Genomic DNA, 18,353 nt, shown 5'->3' on the forward strand with positions numbered 1-18,353 from the left:
TGTGTCAAGACTTTTTCAGTAAAATTAGTTGGCAACTTCCGATTTTTCAAATGCTTCAATGTGGCACATAGTTTTTTTGTGATGCATCCTTTAGTTGTTGTCCCTATTCCCACAATACCCATCTCCTTGCATCACATTTTGATAAGTTACACTGTGAAAATATTCACAACTCGTGAATAGCCCTAAACAGAAAGGTCAGTAGTGATGGCTACTAACATGGCATTGGTAAGGGAATACACTTTGATCTATTTTGAACCTTTGTTTTCATTTAAGTATAGCTGTTTTTCTTGTTTTACGGCGAATTAAGAACTTCACTGTTAGATGAGCTATTTTTGTGGAACTCCCTCTATTTAATAAACTGTTATATAGGCACTGTCACTTTATGGATTGCATTAGTTATGTACAGAAAGTCAGTCATTGTTAAATGACATCATCAACTGTTTTGAAAACTACACATGCTTTGTTAAAGCCTTCTGATCATCCATGCACATTCAGTTGGTTAAAATGATGGATAAGCAGTTGATATATCAGACGCTAATGTTAAGCCAAGAATGTATACCTTTCTACTTGCCTGTCCTATCCCCTTCCTCTCTTTCATTTCGAACTTTTCTGTCCTTTCCTCCTTACTTCTCCTTCTCTATCAAAATCTAACCAGCAAGAGAGGGTAACCGCGTATACAACAACGTACTAACGTTCTAGGCCAGCCAGTATCGGTCCATAGAGGGAGTTCCGTGGGGCGGTGAGGCGGGGCGGGGGAGGGGCAGGGTTGGGGAATGTAAACAACGGAATATGGATGAACAGAGGTAAGTACACATTTAAATAAATAAAACGAATTTCGTTGCGCGTGCTGCATCGCATTTTGCGATGCAGCGCGCGCAAAGGAATTTGTTTTATTTATTTAAATGTGTACTTACCTCTGTTCATCCATATTCCGTTGTTTACATTCCCCCACCCTGCCCCTCCCCGCCTCACCGCCCCACGGAACTCCCTCTACGGACCGCTACTGATGCCAGCTGTGGCTAACCCTGCAACAGTATTTGTGATTGTATACAGTATATAAAAATAATAATAAAAAATAAATTTTAAAAATGACGGATAAGTATACTAGGTTTTCAAATAACAAATCCAGAATGAGGATGGATTTTAATGACTTCGCTCTGGTAGAAAGCTCTACATATTTACAGAGGTTTCGTTGGTGCAGCCCATTTAATTCTGCTCCTGACAATTGTTTGTATTTCAGTGCATTTTCAATAATAATGAAGGCATTTGCACACTGCAGGTTCATTATCTGTTTGGCGGCAACCCCGGAAAATCCTGTTCTCCAAAAATGAGATTGGATGACTTCTGGTCTCTGAAGCTCTGTCGACCCTCTAAGGAATACTTGCTGAGGCACTGCAAATATCTTATTCGGAAACACAGGTGCAGTATTGCAGTAGTCTTTTTTTTTTATAGCCATGCCAAAACACAAAGCACTAATAGTGGTTGTAAATATTCACTAAAATGGCAGTTGTAAAAAAATATCCAGCAGCACCGCTTGATCTACTGCATGTTTTGATGTTTGCCTCGTCTACAGATTGTAGTTGTCTTTTGTGAAAAGATCTATTGTGGGCAATACCAGTAATTGCAGTGGGTTATCAGTCATACCATTGCATATTAATGGTTGGATTTACCATCAGTTTTGTTCGTTTGCCTCTTATTCGATTGCTCTCCTTTCTTCTTCTGTTTGTCCCTATCCTGAAGTGTAGCTTCTTCATCATCCTTTTGATTGGATGCCTTGCATCGTTTTAGTACTTGCATTCAGAACATTATTTTTTTCTTTTGCTTCAGATTTGCATGGAAGTTTGTGTTTTCCTGCTCTCTCCTCCCTCTTCTGTGTACTGCTTCCCCGTTCACAGCCCCGTCCAGCCTGCTCTCTCATTAGTTGCTCCTCTCGCCCAGTATTCCGCTCAGCATTTTTTTCCAACATGTTTCTCCCCTGCTCCTCTTTTCTCAATGCTGCTGCCCTTCCCCGTTGCCTCTGCTTTTGTTTTAATATTCGACCTGTCTTCCAACTCCTCCATCTCTCCTCTGATCCTTCCCTTTTGGCACCCCCTTGCCATAATTCCTTCCCGCTCTGCCTCTGTCTTGCTCTATAGAGGCTTCTGCAGTTGGCTTTGCTAATGCCAGATGCTTTTATCATGTGCCAGCATTACCAAAGTCGTGAGTGGCGGCCAGCGGTGATAAATTTATAGAAACAAATTAGGAAACATTGTTTTCTATACATTCAAAGGGCTACCACATTGCATGGTACAACGTGATGACATACGCGAGGGCAGTCTGGGAAGTATAGAAAAAAAACCTTTTGTGGCACTCCTTCTATGTAATAAACTGTTATATAGACTCTGTTGCCTTACAGATTGCGTTTGTTATCTACACTTAGTCAGTCATTGTAAAATTACATTCTGAACTGTTCAGGTAATTACACATGCTTTGTTAAAGCTTGCTAGTCATTCTTTCACATTCAAATGGTTAAAAAGATTTTTGAGTAAACTAGGGTTTCAAATAACACATCCAAAGTGAGGTTGGATTTTATTGTGTTCAGTTTTGGAACAATTGGAGGACAAAAGTTGTAGATATAACATTATGATGAGTAAAATTAAGGCAACACATGTTAATATTATGTAAATTGGCAACTAGATTGATATAAATGAAAATCACTAATGCAATTTAAGATTGAATCAAATCCTCACTTTTTTGCCTTCCTATTTGTTACTAATGTCCACATTAGCTCACAAAATATTAGGAGGTTTCTAAATGGTGCATATAAGACATTGGCTTGTTGGTTGAGGGGTTGGAAGCCCCAGTAAGGCAGCAGCCACAATCTTTGTCAGTGTAAACCACAAAAGTCACTAAGTTAACTTCTGCCTAACCCTCTGGTAGCTTGGCAAAAAGTAGTCAGACTTAACTTAGATGCAAAGTGTAAAGTATCTATGCAGCACATATGCTGTAATAAAGGAAAAATCCTAAACCAATTTTGGAAAATAGGGTAAATTTTAATAAACAAAATGAAGTCAAAAAGTTAATAATCGAACCAGTAAAATCGGAGATTCAGTTTTGACATTTAAAGTAGATGTAGCGCCTTAAATCACAAATTGCTGCTTGCGGTCATCTGATTATGCTAGATCAGGGGTTTTCACAAGTTCAGATCAACCGTGATGGAGCGCGGGCCGGATACAGGGGGCAGGTTAGCCCCCGTGAAAAGGTTGTCTTTAAAGTCAGGTGTTAAGATTTCTGTACAGGTTTGAGGAGGTCGTAAGGAGCCAGTAGAGCATCGTGAATGGTTGTCATTGTAGCACAAAGAAGAGGCTGGGCAGCACGGGCTTTCATCACTGTAGTGCAAAGAGCCGGTCGGGCATCGCAGACAGTCGTTGGCAGTCATCACTGGCTGTAGTGCAAAGTGCAGATTTCACGTTGACTGTAATCACTGGAGCGTGAAGAGTCTGGCTCACTTGAACTTTGCATTGCCTGTCATCGCAGGCGGCAGAGTCTTGATGCAAAAGGCCATTTTCGTGGTCGGGGAAAAACCCACAACTTTAAAATTTCACCTTTCGTCTTAGGTGGAGTTTAGCTCATACCAGCCAAGGGTCCAGGACCTGTGGCGGCACCTCCTGGGGATCCGGAACTCACTCCAGCAGAGGTCAGTTGGGCAGGTGAAGGGAGGCCTCTGTAGCTTATGTCATGTCTCTGGAGCCCCGACAGGAGATCAGCCAACTGACCCTTGGAGTCACTCAGGTTAGCCTCGGATGAAAGGAGCATGGCCAGTCTTTCTTCTCAGAGAGCATGGTAGTAGTCTGGTGGCTGCAGGACAGTCCCCTGGTGGCAATGCAGTCCTCCCTCTTTAATGTCCACAAGTCCAAGAGTGTACTGAAGAGTGCCTCTAGAGGTCCAGTATTTATACCTTGTTACAGCCTTTGTTGTATCTGTGTGTTTGGAGGGGTATTCCCATATCCAGCCTCCGAAAAGTCTGGAGTCACAAAAGACTAGTGCAAGGTTCCTTTGTGTTTGCTGGAGGCAAGCCTTTTAAAGTGTATCCGGGGGAAGGCATAGCTCCGCCACAGCCATCCTGGCAAGATGGCCCATCCTGCTCACAACTAGTCCCCTTTGCGTCAGTGTCTAGGAGCAGAGACATTCACAATGATGTGACCCAGGAAACCTGCAGAAGGCGCAAAGTGTTAGGACAAGAAAATGCCTTTCTAAAAGTGTCATTTTCAAAATTGTGAATTAAAATCCGACTTCACCATTATAGAGGGTTTTAAATTACAATTTTATTATCTAAACATGAAGGGCCAGATGTATCAAAAGGTTTTACCCATTCTGTGTCTATGGGAAAATGTGTTCGTACATATGGCCTGAAATCTCAATATGCTCCCAAGCCAAATTTATCACTTATTAAATGTAATAATGTAGCTTAATGTTACTCAATGGGAAAGATGAACCTTAAAGTAGTCAAAAACGACTTTAGAAGCTTTTTACTCAGAACATGAAAAACATAAACCCACGTGTTACGCTGCTGTATAACGAGTAGAAAAACAATAACAAAGCCAATAGATTTCACGGAGGGGAAAGCTTTTTGGCGTTGCCAATGCTTGTTCGGTTTCATTCAGCACTCCATAAGATTGCATGTGTATTCTAGCTCTCTCACTCGTATGCTTGACAGATACCCACCACCCTTGCGCTGTGTTGCTCCTCATCTTTCACAGCTTGCCTGTAAAAACACATTGACAGGCATATTTTTGCTGGGGTATGGCTGAAGAGCAGACTTTAAGTGTTGTATTTTGTTTTATCGCATGCATTCTACGTATTGCATGAAAGCACAACTTTGGCACAGGAAGACTTTTATGACACAGTATAAGGACCATCTGCTGCACTGGGCTGGCATTAGAGCCTGTTTACAATGTTTATCATTGACAGCTTCTATTCTTCCATAAGTGCTCGCTCTTCAGAAACAATTTTTTTATTTTTAGTTCAGCACTCCATGAGAGTGCATGTCATTTCCAGCTGTCTAACATGAAAATGTCCCCCCCCCCCTCGCACTCCATGTCACTCTCTCGCTCGTAAGGTTCAGTGCCCCTGCTCCTCCTTCTTTGTCCATGTGCTTTATCCTGCCCAGCTATTGCTTTAACTCTTCCCTCACTTGCGCGTACACAAATGAAAAAGATTGCCACTTTACAGGCTTTGTTTTTCTCCTTTAGTGGCTGATGCCTGTCATAAAAATTATTCTTTATTCAGATCTCTTAAAGATGTGTGAATTAGCAAATACATTACTGAATCTTTTGCAGAAAATGTTCCACTTTGCCTTGCGCTGCCCTGTGTGAGCTTCCCCTGAATACAGAGACTTGTTAATGATAGTTTGTTTACAGAGATGTGTGTATTATCGGTCAGCAGCCTCTAACGGGGTAAGGGTAGAGGAACTCGCATTAAGGGAGCCTCCACCTCAAAACACTGACTTGCCATGCTCACATAGTCCTCTCCTTCCCTCCTCCCTCACCAACACATCTCCTGTCGGGGGGTGAGATTAATATTGTTTCTTCCTTGTTGGAAAGAAATCACTTCAGATTGTTGTGTTCTAAAGCAGAAGAAGAGATTGAAGAGATAGTTTAGATTGAGTTTCAAAATCATTATTCATTACCCTAAAAGTAGTCTGCAACATTTCTCTGTCAGTCTTCTTGATTTGCGTTGCCGAATAGGCTGTACTTTTAGTGTGACTGCATTAATCATTACAGGAATACATCTTTTTTTCCTCAAAGACTTGGAACCCCAAATAAATTCACTAAATCCAGGGCATCACTTATTTTCAACATGTGTATAAATGGTTATTGCGATACCAAAGGGAATGATGGACGGAGCGCTTGTGCAAATCAAACACCCACCCCCAGTCAACTGATCTGGGTTTAATCCATCATCATTCTTTAGCTCACTCCACCACCCCAGTTCAGACATGCCATATGCAAATCAGTCTGACCCTGTGCCTCATGGGAACAGTCCAGCCCGAACTGCCAAGCCATGTCTTCCCTGGACCGGAAACAAGCATCCTGGGACTGGTTTCGGGCTCATAACCCTCATCAGCCAGGTTATCTTGAATCCAGTGACAAAGTGAGCAAGAGACCCACGTCTGAGCATACCCTGCCAACTTAGGGCGAACAAGGCGATACCAAAGGGGATGATGGACGGAGCGCTTGAACGAATCAAACACCCACCCCCAGTCAACTGATCTGGTTTTAATTCATCATCATTCTTTAGCTCACTCCACCACCCCAGTTCAGACATGCAAATCAGTCTGACCCTGTGCCTCATTGGAATAGTCTAGCCCGAACTGCCAAGCCATGTCTAACCTGGGCCGGAAACAAGCATCCTGGGACCGGTTTCGGGTTCATAACCCTCATCAGCCAGACTATCTTGAATCTTTCCGGTCCAGGGAAGACATGGCTTGGCAGTTCGGGCTGGACTGTTCCCATGAGGCACAGACTTGTTAAGGAAAGGGCATTGGTTAAAAAAGGCTGGACTTGAAAGATGCTTATTTAACAATCCCATTGTGTGTGTAGCACAGACATTACCTACAGGTCAAGTGGGAAGGGAAGTGATGTAGATTCAAGAGTCTGCCATTTGGACTGACGTCAGCTATGTGGTGTTTTACACCTGTGTCATGAAACCTTTGATGGCTTAGTTGAGATTGCAAGGGTTACGGTTAATAGTATATTTAGAGGATGTGTTGATTATGGCAGAGAGAAGGGAGTTAGCAGTAGATTAGACGGAGTTAGTTGTGAGGATGTTGGAGGATTGAGGATTTGTAGTGAACAAGGAGAAATCTTGTTTGGTTCGAGGCATGTGGGCTGCTGAATTCATATCTGTGCATAGATCGCCGCCTAGTGTTGGGTCCGGATGTTTGCACGTTGTTGTCCTGGAAGAGTCTTCGAAGTATCCTGGGATAGGTGACTCCTCCCCTGGACTACAGTGCGCATGGGCATCCTCTCCATCCTCAGATTGTTTTTTTCCGCCATTGGGTTCGGATGTGCTTATCTTGACTCAAGTTAGGAAAAACTTTTTTCAGGCCAAAAGGCCTTTAGTTCGCGTCGGTACTGTTCCCGATCGGTATCGATAGTTATTTTGTTAGTTTACTAACTTCAAGACCAACTCTTTTCGCATCATATCCGACCATCGACCCGACTTCGACGATGGAATCGAGGACACCATTCAAGCGGTGTCCTGTATGCAATGCGAAATATCCCCATGTCGACGTCCACCCGGTGTGCAAATGCCTTTCACCGGATCACGACGAGTCCACATGTATGGCCTGTGCCCGATTCCGATCCAAAAAGACCCTCCAGAATCGACGAGCGGCGAGACTTGAAGCGCAGCAAGCGGCACCGGCCCTGACCAACATCTTCAGCGCCGAGGACGAAGATGTGGAATACGTGGAGAACCTACCCTCCAGCCCCGCTTCCGAACACAACTCCGGATCGGAAGACATCGAAGAGCGACTCTTTCACAGAGACGAAGCCGACAACGAGGTAGGAAACTACAATGAGGCCTTAGGGGCCGAAGAGAGTAGCTCCGGTGACGAGCAAGGCCTACCCGTACAGACGGAGGATATCCCAGTGCGTCAGTCTATGGCTCCGGTCGAGGGATCGCCTTCGGGCCTTACCCAAGACCGATCCCGCAGTTCTTCGGCCCCGCCCTCTGGCCCGGCCTCGGACATTCAGCGGCAGCCATTACTACCCAAAACGACTGGTTTCCCTTCATCGAAACCTAAACCGAAAGCCGTATCGGTTCCACAGAAACCGAAACTGAAAGTAACACTGGTCGGATCGAGGCCCACCACACCTTCGACGCCAGCCAAACCCGTCGGCACCGACCGCACCAAACGGGACTTCGGTGCCGAGCTCGCAGCAGCCGACGTCGGCACCGACACACGGAAAAAGGCCATCGGTGCCGCCAAACCGCCTCGGCTCCAGGCACCGAAACAATCGGCTCCAGCCACAGTGCTCAAAATAGCTGCTGCGTCTCACACTACTTCGAAAGCAGCACCAAAGGCACAATCATCGACGCCGTCGACAGCTACTACCTCTCCTCGACTCGATGACCCCGTGGCGCCGAAAAAGTCCACGCCTGCCTCTACAGAACCAGTCGGCGCCAAAGAACCGTCGGCGTTCCAGGTGCGGCAAGTTGCAGCGTCCTTGCAACGCATCAAAGAAAAGGCAGCCCTACAGGACCCTTCAGGCTCCGAGCCGAAAAAAGCTCAAAAAGCTTCTCCGGCACCGGCCAACATCACTTTTGGCCTGCCGCCATCCACGGCACCCAAACTGTTCGAAATCAGAACACGTGTCACCCACACTAGGATCACGCCTGCCGAACGCTCTCCTACGGAGACGTCACCATCCCACATCATCGATGCCGACACCGGCAGAATGATGCTCCACAAGCGGAGGATAACTTCCGAGCCAGCTTTGGACTCCTACCGGATCCCTCTAAAGAAAAAGCTGCCATTGGATTCGGAACCAGTTCTTTACGAACCTATCCATACCTCTTACCAAGATCCACAGTCCTTCTCTCCGACACACTCCGAAACCGACGTTTTGGAGGACTACATGGGTGACCACGTCCCCTACCCCGGAGACATGGACCCTGACGGCCAACAGAACCCTGATCAGGCTTGGGATGACCCTGCAGACCCGGGTGCACATATGGATACACAGGACACGCAGCTATATGGCGCGAAAACATCTCCCACAGAGGACACTGCCGCATTCAACGCCCTTATTGAACGTGCTGCGGCCAATCATGGTGTGCAACTCCACTCCGACACAATCGAGGACGATTTTCTAATGGATACTTTCGCGTCCTCAGAACGGAATATCAAAACTCTACCCATGTTGAAAGGTGTCCTCAAACCAGCAAAGGACATTTTCAAAGAACCCACCAGGGCACGAGTAATAAACCCCAGGATCGACAAGAAATATAGGTCGGCGCCTGGGGACCCTACCTACATTAGAGGCCAGTTGCCTCTGGATTCCATCGTAGTCGCCAATGCTCGCAAACGGGCGCACTCACAGACAACTGGGGATGCTCCTCCCCCGGACAAAGAGTCCAAGGTGCTAGAGACCTCCGGCAAAAGGATTGCAGCCCAGGCAGCTAACATATGGCGTATTGCCAATACCCAGGCGCTCCTAGCTCACTACGATCGCGCGCACTATGACACATTAGAAACATTACTCCAACATCTCCCTGACCAATACAAAGAGGGAGCAGAGATCCTCATCAGGGAGGGACAACTCCTCACTAACGCATCCATTAAGTGTGCACTGGATGCCGCAGACACAGCTGCCAGAGCAATAAACACTAGCGTCATGTTACGACGACACGCCTGGTTGCGAATCTCCGGATTCAAACCGGAGGTTCAGAATAACATCCTCAATCAGCCGGTCAACCCCGACTACTTATTCGGACCAGAGGTTGACACCACCCTAGAAAAAATAAAAAAGGACACAGACACTGCAAAGTCCATGGGGGCTCTCCAAACGCAGACCTTTCGGAGTGGCTCCTTTCGTCGCCCCGGAAATAGAGGAGCAGGTAGAGGACAGGGGTCACAGCAAACCTACAACAAGGGCAACACCCAAAGTACCTACGATAAAAACACCCGGGGTGGATATCGTGGTTCAAGCACAAAGGGTAGAGGACGCGGATACGGCAATACCAGATCCTCTCCCAAGAACAAACGGTGACGCCCTCTCCCTTCCTCCCGACCACATAACACCTGTCGGGGGAAGGCTACAAAGGTTCCTGTCCACGTGGAACTCCATCACCACGGACAGGTGGGTCAAAGATATTATCAAACACGGTTACTGCCTAGAATTAACCTCAACTCCACCCACAATACCGCCAAGACACCGTCCTATGTCCTCAGAGCACTTAGCGCTATTACAGCAGGAAGTGCTAAGTATGCTGCAAAAAGGCGCAATAGAGGTCGTACCCGTCCACGAGCACGGTACGGGGGTGTACTCCCTGTACTTTTTAATACCAAAGAAGGACGGGTCACTCAGACCCATACTAGACCTGAGACCCCTCAACCGCTACATTCTCTGAGCATTTCCACATGCTCACCCTCCAACAAGTCCTCCCATTGCTCAAACAGGGAGACTTCCTAGCCACGCTAGACCTGAAAGATGCGTATTTCCACATACCCATTCACCCATCACACAGAAAATATCTCAGGTTCACTATTCAGGGGCAGCACTACCAATTCAAGGTTCTTCCCTTCGGCGTGACAACAGCGCCCAGGGTCTTCACAAAGTGCCTAGCTACAGTGGCTGCACATTTACGGAGGCAACACATTCATGTATACCCTTACCTGGACGACTGGCTTGTTCAGGCAAAGTCAGCCCAGCAATGCGCCAGCCACATGTCCCGCACCATTCACCTCCTTCACAGCCTGGGGTTCTCACTAAATTACCCAAAATCACATCTCCAACCCGCACACGTACAACAGTACCTGGGTGCGACCATAGACACTCTGGAAGCCACAGCTCAGCCAAATTTAGTGAGGATCAACAGCATGCAAATGCTGATTTCCAAGTTCAAACCCCAACACTCCCTTCCCGCGCGAGTGTTCATGCAGTTGATAGGCATGATGGCCTCCTGCATCTTCATAGTCCCACACGCGAGACTACATATGCGCCCGCTTCAGGAGTGCTTAGCACGTCAATGGACTCAGGCTCACGGGCAACTAAAAGACCTAGTGTTGGTGAGGCATACAACTCTCTGCATTGGTGGAATCCACAAAACCTTTGCAAGGGCCGACCGTTCCAAGAGCCTGTTCCACAAATAATACTGACAGCGGACGCGTCTCTCCAGGGATGGGGAGCTCATGTACTCAATTACACAGTGCAGGGACTATGAACAACACAACAAAAGAAGATGCACATCAACCTTCTAGAACTGATGGCAATCTTCCTAGCCATGAAGGCATTCAAAGTACACTTGTGCAACAAAGTCGTGTTGATCCGGACGGACAACATGACTGCCATGTACTACATACAAAAGCAGGGAGGAACACACTCTCCACAGTTGTCTCATCTGGCTCAGAGCATGTGGAAGTGGGCCATTCAGAGGAACATGTTCCTCATGGCGGAACACCTCCCCGGCAAAGACAACCAGATGGCGGATCTGCTCAGGAGACAGCCACCAGATGCACGAGTGGGAGTTACACCCATCAGTACTCCAACCGTACTTCCAGCAGTGGGGTCACCCAGAGATAGACCTATTCGCCACAAGCGAAAATGCAAAATGCCAAAGCTTTGCCGCCAGGTTCCCACATCCGCAGTCGCAGGGCAATGCGATATGGATGAACTGGTCCGGCAGATTTGCGTACGCTTTTCCCCCAGCACCATTGATACCGCTGGTGGCTCGCAAACTCAGACAACACTCACTAACACTCGTCCTGGTTGCTCCAACGTGGGCACGCCAGCCATGGTACACCACCTTTCTCGAACTTTCCGTGGTGCCCCATCAAAGACTGCGGATCAAACCCGCGCATTTGACGCAGAACTATGGAGAGATTCAGCACCCAGATCCGCAACAGCTGAACCTGGCAATCTGGCTCCTGAAGTCCTAGAGTTTGGCTACCTAAACCTGCCACCTGACTGTATGGACATCATTAAGGAGGCCAGGAGACCCACTACCAGGGCTTGCTATGCAGCCAAATGGAAAAGGTTCGTCATTTATTGCAATAATACTGACATTAACCCGCTAGACGCATCCATCCAAAACATAATTTGTTACCTCCTACACCTGTACCGATGCAATCTGGCATACACCTCAATACGTGTCCATTTGACCGCAATATCAGCCTATCTCCAAAACAGGCAGCACCTCTCTTTATTCAAAGTGCCTGCCATCAAAGCCTTCTTGGAGGGACTTAAACGAGTAATTCCCCCAAGACACCCACCAGCACCGGTGTGGAACCTCATTCTGGTCCTCACCCGACTGATGGGTCCACCCTTCGAACCTCTCCACTCATGTGAGATTCAATTCCTCACCTGGAAAGTAGCTTTCCTAGTGGCAATCACTTCGTTAAGAAGAGTTAGTGAACTCCAGGCACTAACCATTCAAGAGCCATTCATACAGGTTCACGCCAACAGGGTCGTACTACGTACCAACCCCAAATTCATGCCCAAAGTAATATCGCAGTTCCACATGAATCAAACTATTGAACTGCCTGTTTTCTTTCAAAACCCACAAACTGTCGCAGAAAGAGCACTCCATACACTGGATGTAAAGAGAGCCCTCATGTACTACATCGACAGGACTAAAGTCTTTAGGAAAACAAAACAACTTTTCGTTGCCTTTGCCCCACACCACAAAGGTAACGCCATCTCCAAAGCAGGTATAGCCAGATGGATCGTTAAATGTATTCAAATTTGCTATCAAAAGGCTAAACGCACATTAACGATTCCCCCACGAGCCCACTCAACACGTAAGTTAGGGGCCTCCATGGCTTTCCTTGGAAATATTCCTTTGCATGATATATGTAGAGCAGCCACCTGGTCCACTACACACACATTTACCAAACACTATTGTGTAGATGTGCAATCAAAACAGCAGGCAGCTGTAGGACAGGCTGTTCTCAAAACTCTTTTTCAGACCGCTGCAGCTGGCACTGGTAGCCGCCGCTAATAGAGGGTACTGCTATATATTCTATGCACAGATATGAATTCAGCAGCCCACATGCCTCGAACTGAATATGCTACTTACCAGTATGCATCTGTTCTTGGCATGTAGGGCTGCTGACATTCATATCGCCCTCCCTCCTCCCCGGCGCCTGTAGCAGCTGCAGCTCTCAGAATTACTGTAAGCATGGTCATCACTTTCTGTATCTACTCCATCACTGCCACAATGGCGAAAAACAATCCGAGGATGGAGAGGATGCCCATGCGCACTGTAGTCCAGGGTAGGAGTCACCTATCCCAGGATACTTCGAAGACTCTTCCAGGACAACAACGTGCAAACATCCGGACCCAACACTAGGCGGCGATCTATGCACAGATATGAATGTCAGCAGCCCTACATACCAAGAACAGATGCATACTGGTAAGTAGCATATTCAATAGCGGTGCAGGAGATTACATTTTTAGGTTTCCACCTTGGAGGGTGTGTTCCAATCTTGGCGGGTGTGTTGAAGTTACATATGGAAAAGGTGAAGGAGATACGCAAGGTGCTCAGAAGACTGAAGCAGTCAGTTCAAATATCATTCCGTCACATAGCAAGGTTGATGGGTCTCTTGTCTGCGTCCATTCAGGTGATTTTTCCAGCACTCCTTCATTATCTTGCTCTTCAAAGGTTAAAAGGTTATCATTTACGTTTGGGAGCAAAGTATTCACAGAAGATAGAGATGAGTCAGGAGGCAATGCAGGAAGTAAATTGATGGTTAATGAACAGTTTGTATTCACCATTTTATACCCAGTTACGCTAGCAGGCAATAATGTGCAGATTTCACCCAGTGCGGCAAATTCGCAGGCATAACCTTAGAAAGTGGCATTTATGGATCCCAGAAAAGTAAAGATCAAAGTACTATATTTGATGTGGAATATACTAAAGATAAATGTAGTATCAAAAGTAGATGATCTTTTGTGTCCATTGTGTTTGTTTTCTTTAGCTGGCAAGATTTTCTCAAATCTAAAATTGTTTTCTGCTCAATGTGTTGCATCCTACATAGTTTTCCAGGATGAATGTTTTCAACTTACATCTCCATGAAAATCCTTTCCCTCAAAACCAATTTCTCAGTTTCTCTCCCCATAACAGCTAAGAGTTGCACATGTAAGCTGTATAATCCTTTTTCTAAAGATTAATGAACTCAGATTTTAAGAGGTGTGTATTTTAGTTTGACCATACTTACATCTTTTGGTTTTACAGGTTTGAGGAGCGGGCTCAGACAGAACCCCTTTGTGCACTAAAATATTTACAAAATGACTTGTATGCCACAGTGGATCACTCCGACCCAGAAGAGACGAAAGAGGTAATCTTTATAACCATCAATACCATTAAATACGATTTTAAATGTTCTGGGATTGTACAGGTAAATGCCTGTTTTTGAATATGTTACAGTCTGTATTTTTACAGAGAGAACTAATGCATGATTCTGCTTTTTTTCTCTGCTGCATTGGGCTAAGTCACTTGGAAAGAATAGTGTTGCTCTTGATCACGCAGAGGGCTGATTAATGTATACCTATTTTTCCAGTTGTTTACAGCTGTAAAATGGCATTCCTACGAAATATTATCGCAGAGTTACCGAATTGTAGATAATATTTTTAATTACCCAATGGCTGAATATTATTTTGTCTACGAAATATCTCAATCACTTAATCTTTTCATCTCAGAACTGTAGAATGACACACCAAGTAATGTCTAGAGTGCAGCCTCGATGTATACTGGGCCTACACCACATCCTCACAAAAAGAATTCTGATTGTGGACTTTCTTGGTCCTGCACATTAACTGTTTGCCGTTTTATGTCAGGAAAAGAAGTCCAGTGAGAGCACAAAATAAGAGCCCAGGAAAATGTAGGCACACGCTTCTCTGTGTATCATGACACTGCTCAGTTACCTTATCAACAGCATTGGAGTTCAGTCAAATCCATATATATAGGGAGCCCTGTCCAATTTACCAATATCTATCTTAAGTATGTAAAGGGCAGATTTTAACTACATATTGAATGAGCAAGGATTTTCATCTTTTTGCTTTGTCTGGATGATTCTGAATTTAAAATTTGTGTCGTCCAGCGGCTAGCAAAAATATATATGTCCAAGTGTACTACAGAGAGAGAGTCTTCAATTATGCTTTCAAATTTAACATAAATTTGATTAGTAGGCCTATTTTGTAGTGTAGAGAGCAGCTATCTACAAAGCAGAAGCACACAGTTTTGTCTTTGTGATAGCTATGTTTGTGTTTTTATGAAAGCTATCACTCAAGTGCCTGGGATTTTTAGTATTTTAATTCCTGTCTTGGATTTTGTGAAATTCTAATATCACATTGAATTGCATCCAGGAAAGTGTGTGCTTTTCTTTCCCTCAAGAGAAATTCCATTTGATGTCATTACTGCTTTTGGGATGTCCTGCTACATACTGCTCATGTCTCTATTACTAAGAATGTTGCCATTTGCTATCTTCAGTCTGGTGTCTGTAACAATATCTTTCAGCGAAGATGTCACCTCTATTGGGATACGGATGGCTGGAAAGGTGTGCACAGACCTTCAGACCTTCTTTTTCAGTCCCAATTGGCACCGCTGGTACATCATTTGTCTGTGCCAGTCTTAATTTGCATTCCTGCGTCCCCACCTTCAATTATATTTAGGATATGACTGCTGCCAGGCAGGACTGAATCAAGTAATAACTTTTCAGTGGAATGTGCTTCCTTAATGGCTAGTTTGATTTTCCTTTACAGTTGTTTCACTGTTTTCCTCTTGAGTGTTACTCAGAAGGCGGTGGCATTTGTCTTGATCACCAGAGTTTATACAGTTAATTATATGCTGTTTGTTTCCCTATGAGCAGTTTAAGCGATAACCACACAACTCCATTATCTCCCTTTTCCACCTCGGTGTCTTGTGAGCAAATGTTTGGATGGATCTTTCTGTCTTCCATTAACTTTAAGTGGACTCCAATATCTGAAATAAAATATTCACTGAGATGCAATTTCCATTTACGAAGGCATCACAGGGTGGATACTGTCGGAAATGATCCCTCTGTTTAAGAACCTGTCTCTGCCATGTCCAGCCGGTGATTATGGGAAGCTCCTCTATTATAATTATCTTCATTGTAAAAATCTGTGAGAGGAGTGGGAGCACTGTACGAGCCACTGAAAGGCACCCTCCTGCAGAAAACTTAGCAGCAATTGTAAGGGGTGTTGTCAATGTGTTTTTCTTCTCCCCAAGACCAGTAAGGACAATTAAAAATGTAAATTGGAAGTTAGGTAATGGCATTTGTTTTAAAGTATATCTCCTAAAGCAATGAATTACAATTTTTTCGCCAAGCATTGACGTAGAAAGGATTGAGGATAGCTTCTCATCAGCAAGGATTGTGTTTTAGGAGTTTTTCTATTAGCAGATGGAGTATGTGTTAAGGTTTTTAAAGTTCATTTTTAAAACATAGTTTTATTGATTTTCAGATTGAAACAAGGCAAGTATATATAGAGCTTGAGAAATGACACGTAATTTTTCCTCCACTGACTAAAAGATATTAATTTTAGGATTTTGCTTTCTGGTAATAATATACTTAAAAACAAGAAGAATAAAATCACTTGCAAAATTCAACAACTATGTTAATAGAATTATAGACTTTGTGGGTCAGATTTCCTCTGTCCTAATAGCATATAAATGAATAATTGTTGTTGTTTTGTAATATCAGCTACAGCTGGTACGGTTATTGTTAAGGGAACTCAACATTACAGTGCACCAAGTTTATCTAACATAATGCTCTTAACACAATTTCATACCCAGCTCTTCCAAAAGCACAACAACCTGTATGGTTCCTTCCTTCTGTTATATTCTGCTAATAAAGGCCTTTGCTACTTAGATCATTGGTGTAGATCATTAATTCTACACTAGGGCTTAAATTCCAACACTGCACTCTCCCCCTACATACATGTTATTAAGGCTGGATTTTCTCCTCTATTGCATCTGACATACAATTTAGTATTTTATCCCATGTCCAGGCTGTGATAAGCTTTTCATGCCCTTCTTCTGTTCCATCGTTAATATCATGCTCTCAAACTGCCCATTTCAGCACATCAGATCTCCAACTCCAAAAGCATGAACCACCCAGTCCAAGACTTTAGATCAGCGAGCAAGCAAGATTCTTTTTTTCAACTGTCACTTTGTTTCACCTGGAATCTGATAGTACATTGGACTCCTAATTCCCTCTCTTTGTATTTCACCTCGAGGAAGGATGAACGCTGGTGTTGCACACCTATTGTGCAGTTGGGGTAGCAATATGATTTTACTATTGTTTATTGCAAAGTAAGATCCAGTGTCATTTACTGGTTGCTGTTCTTTCAGGAGGATTCAGTTTGTATAACTCTTCCCACAGTTTTGTTCTGGTCTTCCCTAAAGGGGCACAGATTAATCACCACTCTGCCAATCGTGTGACCCCCAAAAATCTTGTTGCAGCCATAGTATCAAGTATTTTATTTAAGTTGTTGGGTGACTCTCCTAATTGGAACTCTGCTTGTGATTCTACTATGGGTATCTCAGATAAAGAGCCTCAAGGGGCTGCTTGAGTCCATCAGTAAGACCTCTATTGATTTTTTTCCCGATGAAAGAGTATGAAATGGGAGTGGTTCTAATTTACATGTGTTTCTTCAATTCAAGGGTTTTGCATACCTCTTGGGAGATCCATTGGAGGTAGTATCAATGCCTGTGGTACCCTCAGACATCCACAGCAGGAAGGGCCATTCACTCTTTACAGGACTGTAATCTGACCTGTTGTGACAGGAAGGGGGGTGGGGGCTTATATGCCAGGTCTCTCCAATCCCCGAGCCCCCAATTTCATGCACAGTACATGAGTCCTCTGATTCTGCAGCACAGCCCTTCTCACACAATCTCTGACTGTCCGCACTGCGCAGGTTGTCACCTACCACAGTAATCACCTTCTAACGTTGAGGGGTACACTGGTCCTCAGTCACGCGGTTCTTCTCAACCTTTCCTTTAGTGTCAGTCCACCAAGGCCAGCCAAGCAGGCCGTGAACTACCACCTCACCACCTGGAGGACACAACCAATACAGGATGACAGGAGCAGTAGTCTTGGAATCATCAAGCTGCCAGAGAAGACATTTTGCCAAAGTGCCATGATGTGCTCCCCGTTTATTTTCTGTCTGCCTCAATATCCACAAGGTCCCCCAAGCTCTCCACTGCTACGGTCCTTCAGTCCTGGCACGTAACCCACAATGGCGGTTCAGTATAAATGGTACGAGGGGAGGACGATGGAGCACTTTGGCAAGGCGGTGCCACTTCATGAGCCGCAGGCCAGCTCCCACCCCCAGGTTTTTATTAAGTTTTGGTTAAGAATTGTAAAAAAAATCTTCCTACAAATCTAAATTTAAATTGAACATCAGTCTGCTTTTAGCAGTTGGAGTCTCCAGATGAATCCTACTACGGATCTCGTAAACAAGTCTATAATTTCCCGTTGTCTTGAAATATATCATTACCCTACTGTTCAGGTGATCTGGCATGCAGTGCTCTTCTTATGATGATCACATTTAATGCTAAGTTTCCAGTGAGCCATGAATGGTCTTACTTAATGTGGCCTTTCTTTGTATCTTCGTTTTTTAAGG

The 18,353-nt window shown here is 44.9% G+C and overlaps 1 protein-coding gene across 2 annotated transcripts in view; it reads left to right on the forward strand.

Annotated features, from left to right (window-relative positions):
- Positions 1-18,353, forward strand: part of MKLN1 (muskelin 1) — a 653,324-nt gene that overhangs the window by 582,239 nt on the left and 52,732 nt on the right. For both annotated transcript variants that reach the window (XM_085653584.1, XM_085653585.1), the window contains exons 15-16: positions 1,280-1,419; positions 13,945-14,047. In XM_085653584.1, coding sequence (XP_085509710.1) covers positions 1,280-1,419; positions 13,945-14,047 — 243 coding nt within the window. The remainder of the gene's footprint in view (positions 1-1,279; positions 1,420-13,944; positions 14,048-18,353) is intronic.

The sequence above is a fragment of the Triturus cristatus genome, chromosome 4_1, assembly GCF_964204655.1.
Source record: "Triturus cristatus chromosome 4_1, aTriCri1.1, whole genome shotgun sequence".
In the NCBI taxonomy this organism is placed as follows: Eukaryota; Metazoa; Chordata; class Amphibia; order Caudata; family Salamandridae; genus Triturus; species Triturus cristatus.